At 43.5% G+C, this 14,169-nt stretch overlaps 1 protein-coding gene across 1 annotated transcript in view; it reads left to right on the top strand.

Moving 5' to 3' along the window:
* The window catches only part of LOC139278551 (cAMP-dependent protein kinase type II-beta regulatory subunit-like), a 100,815-nt gene that overhangs the window by 55,588 nt on the left and 31,058 nt on the right, over nucleotides 1–14,169 (top strand). The window contains exons 3-4 of the mRNA XM_070897435.1: nucleotides 9,882–9,934; nucleotides 11,771–11,854. Coding sequence (XP_070753536.1) covers nucleotides 9,882–9,934; nucleotides 11,771–11,854 — 137 coding nt within the window. The remainder of the gene's footprint in view (nucleotides 1–9,881; nucleotides 9,935–11,770; nucleotides 11,855–14,169) is intronic.

Genomic DNA, 14,169 nt, shown 5'->3' with positions numbered 1-14,169 from the left:
CATACATGTGGCCATCAAGGCACCCCCAGATCACCCAGAATTGTTCATGAAACATAAGGCCTTCGATTCCATCCCTGTACAGTTTGTCTGCGACCACAAAAAGATCATCAGGCATGTGTGCGCCAGTTTCCCAGGGAGCCCTCATGATTCATTCATCCTGTCCCCTCCCTCAGCTCTTTACACCTCTGACCAGACTAACAAGCTATCTGCTTGGAGATCAGGGGTATCCACAAAAGAAATAGCTAATGGCACTCTTGAGGAAGCTGAAGAGCGCGACAATCGAAGCCAAATGATGTCGATGTGTAACAGAGCAAGCATTCCAGATACTGAAGATGCGCTTCAGTTGCTTGGACAGATTTGGAGGCGCCCTTTACACACCAGCCAGGGTCTGCAGAATGATCGTGGTATGGTGTGCTCTGCTCCGCTCCTTCAGCAGCAGCGAGGATTGGAGCTGCTGGAGGAGTATGGTGCAGAACCTTTTCGGAGGAGGAATCTGATGTGGACAAGGCACCAGTAGCTGCACACATTGCTGCCCAGGATGGCCTCAGAATGGCACAATTTAGTTAGGTTAGACCTGTACACCCATATGGCATCCAGATCCTGAACCAACTCTCCCCACCACAAGGCAGTCCGAAAATGACCAGACCATCTCTGTCACACAGATGCCCCCATTGCTCGTAGTTAAGTCATGTCTTACTATTCATTCCAATTGACAATGCCAGGCAGCAGGCAAAAATGGGAAAGTGGTGCAAAGAAATAATGTGATGTGCATTCAGTTAATGTAAAGTTAACGGTGAAACATTGCCTAATACACCCATGTGCATGCCCTTGTGCATCTAGTATTCTTTCTTCTTCCTCTTCCGACATTGTGCAACCCCTGTGGCTTCAGCAGAGGTAGAGGCAGACTGCTCCCTTCCCTGCTCTGACTGCTTCGATGCTTTTGGCTGGCATCCTCTGGGTTTTGGAGCTCGTGAGGGCCCTGCCAAAGACTGCTCCACCTGCACCTGTGCGGGGGCAGACTTGGCCATCAGGACACAAGGCAGCATGTGTGGCTCTGACTGAGGGGAGGCAATGGGAGATAAGTGGGAATACTTTGAGCAGAGTCCCCTGTCCTTGTCCCCTTTCACCACCATCCCTCTCATGGCCCACCTGCACTTCCCTGCTCGCAAGGAGCTGGAGAGGACTTGGCTGTTCATCACCCCACTGATGTGCAGCAAAGTCTAGCTTTCTATCCATCCTAGTTAAGGTGGCATTCAGAGTGTGCAAGCTGTTTGTCAGAGCAAGCATGTACTCATTTGAAAACAGTGTTTGATGCTCCATGCAGGTAGCCACCCTTTCAATGGACGAACACATAGCCATGACATTATGACATCATGCCAGTTATGGCAACTTCCAGGTTCTTAATGCGATCCAGGGCTCCCTCACTGTCGGCGCTTCGTGAAGGTAAAAATTCCGGCCATAGTTCCTTTCGCTCATTCCTTCATGTGCAGCTCCAATTTTTCCAAAAGCGGACTGAGAAACACTTTGAGATGATGTCAGATGCGAAACATTACGTGCTTTATGCATAGTGTAACAGTCAAAGCAAATTCCACTTGGTTCACTCTATTACCCTTGTGTCCACAAAAAAACAGGCAGATGGGTAGGGGAAGGGAGGCGGGAGGAAAGAATCACCATGTGCTAATCCCTTTAATGGCTTGCTTATGTACTTTTGGCATTACATTTCTTACTTGGCACCTTTTTAACTGCAAAATCTGACTACCTGAATTTTGCTTCCACCTCCCAGTTCAAGATTGTTCCTCGTGGTCAGTTATTCAAACCCCTGTCGTGACCACATACTTGTTTTTCCTTCTTTGTTAATTATGACCTCAGGTGTTTGACACCACCTCCATTCAGTGATTTGTCAGCAGTCCTGTCAACCAGACTGACAACTGCCTCTACCGAGAGTATGTTCTCAGCAAATGCCACACATGGAGAGAGAAACAGCGGGAGGATCTGAACAAAAAAAATGGTGTTTGACAGGATGGCCTACAGCAAGCAATTATGGAATTATGCAGATTGCAAATTACTTCAGAGAAATACTGTTGAGATGGGAATGCGTTTAGCTGCTCAAGGCGTCCTGGGCATGTTTTGTTGTGGATATCAAGTCTTATGATCTTAGTGAGCTGCCAGTTGGTGCCCTTATGAGTGAAACTTGTTATTTTGGGAACAATTTAAATCAATGATCGAATGTTTTAAGAAATGGCAACGAAACCCCTTAGAAATCATATCACGTGCTTCTGTAATGTTTTTTCTTTATTAGCGGCTGCAGAGTATTCTGGAGACGGAGGGTGAACAGCCAGTTGTCGTGGTACATGTAGATACCAACAATATAGGTAAGAAGCGGGAAGAGGTCCTACAAGCTGAATTTAGGGAGCTAGGAGTTAAATTTAAAAAGTAGGACCTCAAAGATAGTAATCTCTGGATTGCTACCAGTGCCACGTGCTAATCAGAGTAGAGGGAGCAGGATAGTTAGAATAAATATGTGGCTTGAGCAGTGGTGCAAGAGGGAGGGATTCAAATTCCTGGGACATTGGAACCAGTTCTGGGGGAAGTGGGACCTGTACAAAAGGGACGGTTTGCACTTGGGCAGGACTGGAACTGATGTCCTGGGGGTAACATTTGCTAATGCAGTTCGGGAGTGTTTAAACTAATATGGCAGGGGGATGGGAACCTCTGCAGCGAGACAGAGCGAAGTAATATGGAGTTAGAAACAGATGGTAGAAAGGTAAAAAGCAATAGTGGAAGACTGAGTAAACAAAGGCAAGAAACAAAAAGGGCCACACTGCATCATAATTCTAAAAGGCCAAAGGGTGTTAAAAAAACAAGCCTGAAGGCTTTGTGTCTTAATGCATGGAGTATCCGCAATAAGGTGGATGAATTAACTGTGCAAATAGATGTTAACAGATATGATGTGATTGGGATTACAGAGACGTGGCTCCAGGATAATCAGGGCTGGGAACTCGACATCCAAGGGTATTCAACATTCAGGAAGGATAGAATAAAAGGAAAAGGATGTGGGGTAGCATTGCTGGTTAAAGAGGAGATTAATGCAATAGTTAAGAAGGGCAAAGGGCAAAAAACATTAGTGGGAGTTGTGTACAGACCTCCAAACAGTAGTAGTGATGTTGGGGAAATTAGGGGTGCATGCAATAAAGGTGCAGCAGTTATCATGGGTGACTTTAATATGCATATAGATTGGGCTGACCAAACTGGAAGCAATACAGTGGAGGAGGATTTCCTGGAGTGCATAAGGGATAGTTTTCTAGACCAATATGTCGAGGAACCAACTAGGGGGGGAGGCCATCTTTGACTGGGTGTTGTGTAATGAGAGGGGATTAATTAGCAATCTCATTGTGCGAGGCCCCTTGGGGAAGAGTGACCATAATATGGTGGAATTCTACATTAGGATGGAGAATGAAACAGTAAATTCAGAGACCATGGTCCAGAACTTAAAGAAGGGTAACTTTGAAGGTATGAGGCGTGAATTGGCTAGGATAGATTGGCGAATGATACTTAAGGGGTTGACAGTGGATGGGCAATGGCAGACATTTAGAGACCGCATGGATGAACTAGAACAATTGTACATCCCTGTCTGGCGTAAAAATAAAAAAGGGAAGGTGGCTCAACCGTGGCTATCAAGGGAAATCAGGGATGCCAAGGAAGTGGCATACAAATTGTCCAGAAATAGCAGTGAACCCGGGGACTGGGAGAAATTTAGAACTCAGCAGAGGAGGACAAAGGGTTTGATTAGGGCAGGGAAAATAGAGTACGAGAGGAAGCTTGCAGGGAACATTAAGACGGACTGCAAAAGCTTCGATAGATATGTAAAGGTAAAAAGGTTAGTAAAGACAAACTTAGGTCCCCTGCAGTCAGAATCAGGGGAAGTCATAACTGGGAACAAAGAAATGGCAGACCAATTGAACAAGTGCTTTGGTTCGATATTCACTAAGGAGGACACAAATAACCTTCCGGATATAAAAGGGGTCAGAGGGTCCAGTAAGAAGGAGGAACTGAGGGAAATCCTTATTAGTCGGGAAATTGTGTTGGGGAAATTGATGGGATTGAAGACCGATAAATCCCCAGGGCCTGATGGACTGCATCCCAGAGTACTGAAGGAGGTGGCCTTGGAAATAGTGGATGCATTGACAGTCATTTTCCAACATTCCATAGACTCTGGATCAGTTCCTATGGATTGGAGGGTAGCCAATGTAACCCCACTTTTTTAAAAAGGAGTGAGAGAGAAAACTGGGAATTATAGACCTGTCAGCCTGACATGTTCTTATGTCTTACGTTACATCGGTAGTGGGTAAAATGATGGAATCAATTATTAAGGATGTCATAGCAGCGCATTTGGAAAGAGGTGACATGATAGGTCCAAGTCAGCATGGATTTGTGAAAGGGAAATCATGCTTGACCAATCTTCTGGAATTTTTTGAGGATGTTTCCAGTAGAGTGGTCAAGGGAGAACCAGTTGATGTGGTGTATTTGGACTTTCAGAAGGCTTTCGACAAGGTCCCACACAAGAGATTAATGTGCAAAGTTAAAGCACATGGGATTGGGGATAGTGTGCTGACGTGGATTGAGAACTGGTTGTCCGACAGGAAGCGAAGAGTAGGAGTAAATGGATACTTTTCAGAATGGCAGGCAGTGACTAGTGGGGTACCGCAAGGTTCTGTGCTGGAGCCCCAGCTGTTTAAATTGTACATTAATGATTTAGACGAGGGGATTAAATGTATCATCTCCAAATTTGCCGATGACACTAAGTCGGATGGCAGTGTGAGCTGCGAGGAGGATGCTATGAGGCTGCAGAGTGACTTGGATAGGTTAGGTGAGTGGGCAAATGCATGGCCGATGAAGTATAATGTGGATAAATGAGGTTATTCACTTTGGTGGTAAAAACAGAGAGACACACTATTATCTGAATGGTGACAGATTAGGAAAAGGGGAGTGCAACGAGACCTGGGTGTCATGGTACATCAGTCATTGAAGGTTGGCATGCAGGTACAGCAGGCGGTTAAGAAAGCAAATGGCATGTTGGCCTTCATAGCGAGGGGATTTGAGTACAGGGGCAGGGAGGTGTTACTACAGTTGTACAGGGCCTTGGTGAGGCCACACCTGGAGTATTGTGTACAGTTTTGATCCCCCAACTTGAGGAAGGACATTCTTGCTATTGAGGGAGTGCAGCGAAGGTTCACCAGACTGATTCCCGGGATGGCGGGACTGACAGTTCAAGAAAGACTGGATCAACTGGGCTTGTATTCACTGGCGTTCAGAAGAATGAGAGGGGATCTCATAGAAATGTTTAAAATTCTGACTGGTTTAGACAGGTTAGATGCAGGAAGAATGTTCCCAATATTGGGTAAGTCCAGAACCAGGGGTCACAGTCGAAGGATAAGGGGTAAGCCATTTAGGACCGAGATGAGGAGAAACTTCTTCACCCTGAGAGTGGTGAACCTGTGGAATTGTTGAGGCCATTTCACTAAATATATTCAAAAAGGAGTTAGATGTCGTCCTTCGTACTCGGGGGATCAAGGGGTATGGCGAGAATGCAGGAATGAGGTACTGAAGTTGCACGTTCAGCCATGAACTCATTGAATAGCGGCGCAGGCTCGAAGGGCCGAATGGCCGACTCCTGCAACTATTTTCTATGTTTCTATTACCTCACCTTATCTCTCCTCTGGCATGTGGGTACAACGTCATGGGTACCAGCAGCCCTCCATTCTTCACCCAAGTAACTTTTTAAATTTATTCATACATGGGAGTTGGGCATTGCTGGCAAGGTCAGCATTTATTGTCCTCGGGAAGATGGTGAGTTGTTTTCTTGAACCACTGCAGTCCGTGTGGTGTTGGGTAGCGAGTTTCTTGATTTTTGACCCGACGATGAAGGAGCGCGGATATATTTCCAAGTCGGGGAGATATGTGACTAGGTGATGAACTTGAAGGTGATGGCGTTCCCATGTGCCTGCTACCCATGTCCTTCCAGGTGGTAGAAGTCCCGGGTTTCAAAGGTGCTGTCAAAGAAACCTTGGCGAGTTACTGCAGTGCATCTCATACATGGTACACACTCCAGCCATGGTACGCCGGTGGTGGAGGGAGTGAATGTTTAAGGTGGTGGATGGGGTGCCAATCAAGTGGACTGCTTTGCCCTGGATGGTGTCAAGTTTCATTAGTGTTGTTGGAGCTGCACTCATCCAGGCAAGTGGAGAGTATTCCATCACACTCCTGATTTGTGCAGTGTAGATGGTCGGCTTTGGGGTGTCAGAATCAATGTTCCCTTTAAGCTGCGTGACCATGCAGCATTCCAGGGATCCCATGCAGCCGGTGAGCTAGCTTTTAAATTCGGGGATTAAAAACTGCATACGAGGACATTTGAATGGGTCACGTCGCCCCTTAAAGCAGCCACGCAGCCCCCAAATAATTACCGGGTATGTTGGTCAGGAGGTGAGTACTCTATGCAGAATACCCAGCCTCTGACGTGCTCTTGTAGCCGCAATATTTAAGATGGCTGCAACAGTTAAGTTTCTGGTCAATGATGACCCCAGGATGTTGATGGTGGGGGATTTGGCGATGGTAATGCCATTAAATGTCAAGGGTAGATGGTTAGGTACTTGTTGGAGATGGTCATTGTCTGATATTTCTGTGGCGCAAATGTTACTTGTCACTTATCAGCCCAAGCCCAGATGTTGGTACAGCTTTCCCAAGTTTGACACAAGTCCCCAGATGTTCATGAAGAGGTCTTGCAGGCCAACTGGGCTGGGTGTGCCTTTGTCAGAATCCGATGCCGAGGTCGATACTGAGTTGTCAGTCCCTTTTTTTTGTTCTTTTATCAAACCGCTACAAAAAATTACAACTGCTCAACCATTTAATTTGAGACAACTGCAATGCTGTGCGTCCAGAGTCACACATAAGCCAGATCGGGTAAGGATAGCGGGTTTCCTTCTCTAAAGGATATTAGTATGTCATTTACAACCTTCATGATTATATTCCAGATTTATTTAATTTACAAAGTTCAAATTCGCAAACTGCCATGGTGGAATTTGAACTTGCGTCTCCGGAATATTAGTCCAGGGCTCTGAATTGCTAGTCCAGTAACATAAACACTATGCTACTGTATCCCACTATTCATATGATCCTTAACAGTGAGTAGCAATGACTTGGGGTTGTTATGAGTCTGATCGTGGCCCCAAATGCAGTTCCAACAGAGTAGTGATCAGGAACAGGAAGTGTTGTTTTTTCTTTAGCCTATACTTTCCTCCTCCCCCTCCTAATCAAATATCAACCAGTTTCTATTGAAAAAGGAAAAAAAAGCATCGCCTGTGTATGCCTGGGTCTAAATTATCCAGAAGAAGTTGGGGGAATAGGAAGAAGCCTAATCCTCTTGACTTAATTCAGCAATAACTGAGACACTAAAATTGGAATAAGTCGTAACTAACTTTCCAGTAAGAGGGAGATGAGCTTCTTAAATTAGGAATGAAAAAGAGCATAGTTGAAAAGCATTTATTTCTGTCTGCTTGTTTGAGCAGACTGTTTCTATCTTTGAATGCCGTTATACTATTGTGCCAATTCAAGAAATGGTACCTTCGGCTGGGAATGTTAAAGATCTTGCTCCCGATATAATTCTTCACATGAGCGATTCGTGACTAATTGTGGACTTATGCATCTGACTGGAGAAGCTTGGATTAATAAAGTTGATTGTACTGTATCATCTCTCAACAGTTGTGAAAATCGATGTCAGCTACTTGCACATCATTATTAGGTTTATACATCAAATAGTTATTTAGGCACCTATAAAGCACATCCTCATCAACCAGGTCCTAGTAACCAGTGTTTTCGAGAGTTACTTCACACAAAATCCCAGTAATTGTCTTCCTCTGGAATGTGCCCTTTAGCAGCATCATTCTTCTTCTGCAGCATTCTTGTTTTTGTTCAAATTTCTTGCATCTGCAGCCTTTACTTTCTGAGGTGCATTCAGTTCTAGGCTGGGCTGATTTGGAAAAATATAAATCTTCATTTGGAACAACACCCTCAAAAAGGGACTCAATTTATCGATCAATTAGAACCATGCAACTCTCAACCATAGCTCTTTCTGTGTGCTGTGTTATAGCCTTTACACTTAGTACAGATTCTTTCAGGATCTTCCACAGATGGTTCAGGTCTTGAAAGGAGCAGATTGAAAATGAGTCTTTCACATTTTATGATGGATACACTCTTGGCATTCAGAAAATCTTGTACTTTAAAGGCATCTGCTGCCAACTGGAAAGAGATTTATTTGTGTTATGGTAAGACAATCACTTCACACTCATAAACTGACATTTTTGCTTTATGTTCAATAGTTCTATTGAAACACTGGAGATGTGCCTGTTTATAATCTATTTAGAAACCAATATTACTTTCCATCCTCTCTATGGATAAAGCTCTAAATATTAATGACCTCTGGTGTTAATCATAGAATCCTGCAGCTCAGAAGGAGGCCATTTGGCCCATCATACCTGTGCCGGCTCTATGAATGACCTATGTAATTAGTCCCACACCCCTGCCAATGTCAACAGTAACACTAGATTCTATTTGTCAAGTGGCCACTAACCTTCATGTCCTTACTGAATATTGTTTTCTGAACTTCTAAAGGTTCTCTCTAAGACTGATATCGGCATCAATATCAGTTAACCGACTATAGTCCTTAGCACCACTTTGATATACATGTTGGGGGTGGGGGATGGTGAAGAAGATTCTCTGAATGTGGTTTATCCTTTTTTCCCAATTAGTACAACGACAACACATACTTGGTGTAACGCCTTTAAGGTAGTAGCAAGTCCCAAGGTGCTTCACTGGAGCGTTGTCAAACACAAATTTGACTGAGTCATATGAGATATTGGGGCCGATTGGTCATAGTGAGAGGGATGGGGGAGGGGAGGGGAGGGTAGAGGCGAGGGCTTTATTTTACAGCAATGGGTTGGGGAAGATCACATGATTTTTCATGTATGTTCGAAGAATAAAAATCTGATGGAGACATTTGATGGGCGGGATTTTGGTTGAAGGTTGATATTATTCTCAGTGCATGGAAGATTAATTACATGCTTGAAGACAGGAACCCTATTATACCAAGGTCTTGTGACTTTTGCCAACGTTATTTTAATCCCATTACTGAGTATGCAAGTGGCACTAAGTGATTTCTGGGAAGTTAACTAATATTTAACATGATCCATTGCAGCCAGCACCTAATGGGTCTGAAATACTGTACACGTCACCGAAATATTGTACAATTCCTTCTGCCCTTTTTCCACACTGAAGCGCAAGACCAATAGCAATTCAGATGCTTTCCTTTTCTGTGAAAGCCTCTCGCTTTCATTTTCAGTTGTGAGAGAAGAATATAATAAGGGATGCTTCATAACCATTATGCAGCCATGTGATTGGTTAACTGAAAGTGTTCTTGTCAGCACTTAAGTAGCTCGACGACATTTTCTTGTCCATATTGAAACTTATTGCTTCTGAAAAACGCTCCACTCAAATGGACGAAATAGTTTGTGATTTTCTGCCACGTTTAAGTGTCAGGATGTTCCTTTTAGCTTGAGTCTGATTGTTTACTTGAAATGCTTCTGTATCCGCAAGCTGTCGGACTGTTCAGAAATTCTTTTTGAACCCATGTCTGATTATGTGCAATGAAAGTAATCCTACTCAATTTTAATGAAAGATTAGCTTTGATTTATTGTATATTAAATGTTAACCATGTTTAAAAAATCAGTAATGAGGCAGTCACAAGTTTAGAATTGCACTTTTTGGTGTGAATTATTAGTCAGCCATCCAATCCTTTTTATATTGATATTAATGTTAGTGTCTCCTTTTAGTATGTGCAGAAGCTTTCAACCCTGATGAGGAAGAGGAGGACACAGAGCCTCGGGTAAGCAACGTTACGTACAATGGAATGATGCAGCATGTGGAAGAAACCTAATTAATACTTTTCCTCCATCTTTTCCACTGACTGACATGCATGCGCACATTCTCTTAATCACTTTGCCTCTTGACATCAATTTTTAAAAAAAATCTCACTATTTGGTTTGGGAGAGAGTTACATGCTGGTCGAGTGAGCAGGAGACTTGGAATAGGAAGTGCAAAGAGGAACATTGCAGCAGAGGTTTTGAAGTAAACCAGTTGGGAGGACTCGCTGATGATCGGGACATTGCCCTCGTGATTTTTTGAGGCGGAGAAGGTGACCGTCCCACTCCTGTGCGCACAGCGATAATGACATCATAATCGTACGCACCGCCTGGTCCCCGACCCAAAAGCGACATTGCCCTCAAATAGTTGATTGACTGCCGGTCGGAGCCCCCGACAACTTCGAGCGGCAAGAAGCTGTCAGCGCTGCATCCACCCTTCAAGGGGAGGGCATGTGGCCGCCATTTTATTTTAAGGACAAAGGCGGCCACCGGTTCGGCTGGGTTGGCAACAGGCAACCCAGCACCCTCTCGAGTGTTGGGCCGCTGGCATGGCCGAAGCCCTCCCTGGTGGCCCAGTGGGCGCCAAGTAGGCCTCGCAGCATCCCTACCCTTTAAGTGAAGGGGAAGGACGTTGCTATGAATGCCCACTGGGCCACCAGTGAGGGCTTCAGCCAGGCCAGCGACACGTCTGCGTCATGCTGACGACACAACCCGCCTTCGCCCCACTCCCGACTCGCTACCGCCCCCAACATCGCCCCGATTATTTTTTCCGGGAAAGGGGTGCAATTTCGCTCTATTCCCCGCCCCATGGATCCAGGCGGTAATTATCCATCTAATTCCAATTATCTACCCCAAACGTGGCGGAGGGCAATTTCGACTTCATAATTTATTGAGATAGGAAAGGTGCAAATGCACAATTGAGAATTAAAACCAAATAATGGACAAGTGCAAATGGAAAGGGCCAAATTGTAGATTAAAATTGCAAACATTTGGGTTTTTAATGAGGATTAGCTTTTCGTAATATCACTCAGTAATCATGTTTTTGGCTGCCCCTAAATTCACACCGTAAAATCAAGGCAAATGAAAGTTCTTGCCTCATGAATACGAGAAGGAACAGCAGAGGGCAGTAGCCGGCTGCAGTGAAGGGATCACTGGTCATGTGAGCTGGGAAGACTCGTGGAGACTCAAGTGTTTTGTGCTCAGCCGAAAAGCAACAGATGAAAAGAACATAACATGAGAATGATGGCAATAACAGTCGAAAATGAATTGACTAATTATGAAAGTATTTTGGAGAAACATGTTGCTGTGTTGTCCCAACTTTGATGTACTGTGCAATGTTGACAAGAAAAGAAGCAAACGGACTTTGTATCATATGCTTAATTATTCTGATCCTAAATTGAATATTGTCCTGCAATTTACTGAACAGTAACTTTGGCTACTCTAAGATGTAAATAATGATATAAGTTAAGTCTATCGTTTTAATACAGGCAACTATTTTTAAATTTTAATATTATTCCCTGTCTGATGCTCTTCACTTTTGTCATACCTTCCTCTGCTGAGAGAACAGTTGGCAAATACTTGCTTCCAGGCTTCTGATTATACTAACCTAAATTCCGCATAAAGGAGACGGTCGACAGTATTTTTCTTTGCTCCCCACACCTGCTTGGTAGTTGTGACCTTAGATTTGTCGTGTGGGCTGCCTCAGTACAAAGCTTGCCTGTTGGGGTTCTCCAGTACAGTGACTGTGTAAAATAGTATGAATGTGTAGATTTATATACAGCATCCTCTCTGTATTTTAGGTTATTCATCCCAAAACAGATGAGCAAAGAAGACGACTGCAAGATGCCTGTAAAGACATTCTTCTCTTTAAGAATTTAGAGCAGGTATGACCTTGATGTTAAATGCTTTAGGCTGTAACAGAAATAAGCAAAAGTAACAAAATAATTATAAATAAATCTAAACTGTTCTAGCTATTAGAGATATCCTAGCCTCTTGTTATATTGCAAAATAGAACATTGTGTATGCATTTGGCTTAAACACTATTCTTTCACCTCTGCAACCAAGATCTAAAGGCAACCCAGACTGATGAATTTTGGAACTAAAAAAGGGCATTATTCCCAATGAGTCATCCCTTTTTCAGTCATCAGCCCCACTTAACTTGGTTTCCATCTTCTCTTCAAACATTCATGTAATTGCTTCCTGGGAACTTGTTCCACAACTCATCATTTTGGGTGAACAGGCTACCCTAACTTCCTTTCCTATTCCCAGCTTGTGTTCCCTGGTTCCTGAATGTTTAGCATAATGGACAATTTGCCTGGATAAATTTTAAGTTTCCTTTGTTGTTTTGAAAACTTCAATTAAGTCAACTTAAAGTCTCTTCTATCCAAAGTAAACTCGGAATGGGAGATAAATGTAGCCTTGCCAGGGTCGCCAATATCCCAAGTAACAACATTTTTTTTTAAAAGCCCAACGTTCTTCACTTCTAACTTAAGTTGCTGATTTTCCTGTCTCTCCGCAGGCTCTAAGTGAAGTATATTTGAGCAGTTTTAACTTGGTGGCGAAGCCCATGAGCTTTTAGAAACATAGAAAATAGGTGCAGGAGTGGGCCATTCAATAAGATCAAGGCTGATCATTCACCTCAGTACCCCATTCCTGCTTTCTCTCCATACCCTTTGATCCCTTTAGCCGCAAGGGCCATATCTAACTCCCTCTTGAATATATCCAATGAACTGGCATCAACAACTCTCTGCGGTAGGGAATTCCACAGGTTAACAACTCTGAGTGAAGAAGTTTCTCCTCATCTCAGTCCTAAATGGCTTACCCCTTATCCTTAGACTATGTCCCCTGGTTCTGGACTTCCCCAACATCGGGAACATTCTTCCTGCATCTAACCTTTCCAGGCCTGTCAGAAAATGAGCTGTTTATCCCAACTCTCTTTTCTGTTAGTTAGCCAATCCTCTATCCGTGCTAATATATTACTTTCAACCCTGTGAGCTCTTATCTTGTGTAGTATGTGGTACCTTATCGAATGCCTTCTGGAAATCCAAATACACGACATCTACTGGTTCCCCTTTATCGACCATGACCCCTCAACAAATTTTAAATTCTCATCTTAGTATTTAAATACTTTTATGGCCTTACCCCTCCCTATCATGGTAACTTCCTCCAGTGCTGCAGCCCACTTTCCCCCACCCCCAGTACTCTCCCTTCCTCAGACTCTGTCCTCTTGTGCAACTTCCCCTTCCTTCATACACCATTGTTGGTTGTGCCTTCAGTCCCCCAGGCAATGTTCCCTTTAGGCCGCGCGGCTGTGTGGAGCTCCCGTACAAGCCGCTTGCCGGCTTTACAATCGGAAAAACCGTGCGTGCGTGGGAATTTGAATAGGATGTTCATCCAAAAAAAGTTAAAGGGAACATTGCCCCTCGGTCCCACACTCTGGAATTTGCTTTCTATTGCTGTCGACTTCTATCTCCTTTTAAAATCCTTCTTAAAACCCAAATCTTTGACCAAGTATTTGAACACCCCTCCTAATAGCTTCTCGTTTGGCTTGGTGTGCACTCTTATTTGATTACGCCTCTGTGAAGCACTCTGAAATGATTGTACATTAAAGACAGTGTAAATGCATGTTGTAACTGAGAGAGTCCATAACACAACTGTAGATAATCTTTCATTAAGTTGTCTCTGGGATTTTAAATTTTTTGTGGGAGATTGGTTATGTTCAACTGCTTCAGTAGCTCACTGCTTCTGAGTGGGGGTCAAGGTGTATTCGAGACAAAGTAGGTTTACACTGTTTTGTTTTTGCACTGTCTGACCTGGGAATGTTTGACAGTGCCCAAAGTGAGAATATTAAATTTCCCAGCATAAAAATTCTCATCTATATTATACAAAATTATACTTTAATGAATAATTGTTTTTCTTAAATTCTTTCATTTTTAAATGCAATAACTCACATTTGTACAACTCTGGTTTGTTTGCTTAAAATTAATATTGAGCACAGTTCCTCAACACATGCTCGGATTATCCCTTTAGTCCCTCCGGCCTGATGTAAGCTGAAATGGAAATTCCCAGAACTTTCCAAATTCTTTTCCTCCCTTTGTTACACTTGCATCATTGATAACACACAATTAGAGATTCCTGTGTTCTTAGCAGAGTCAAACCATTTCTTGTGTTTCATTCAAGGTTATAGCCAGGATTTTAA

Source organism: Pristiophorus japonicus, chromosome 13 (assembly GCF_044704955.1).
Source record: "Pristiophorus japonicus isolate sPriJap1 chromosome 13, sPriJap1.hap1, whole genome shotgun sequence".
Lineage (NCBI taxonomy): Eukaryota > Metazoa > Chordata > Chondrichthyes > Pristiophoridae > Pristiophorus > Pristiophorus japonicus.
This window is presented reverse-complemented; position numbering and strand designations above follow the sequence as displayed.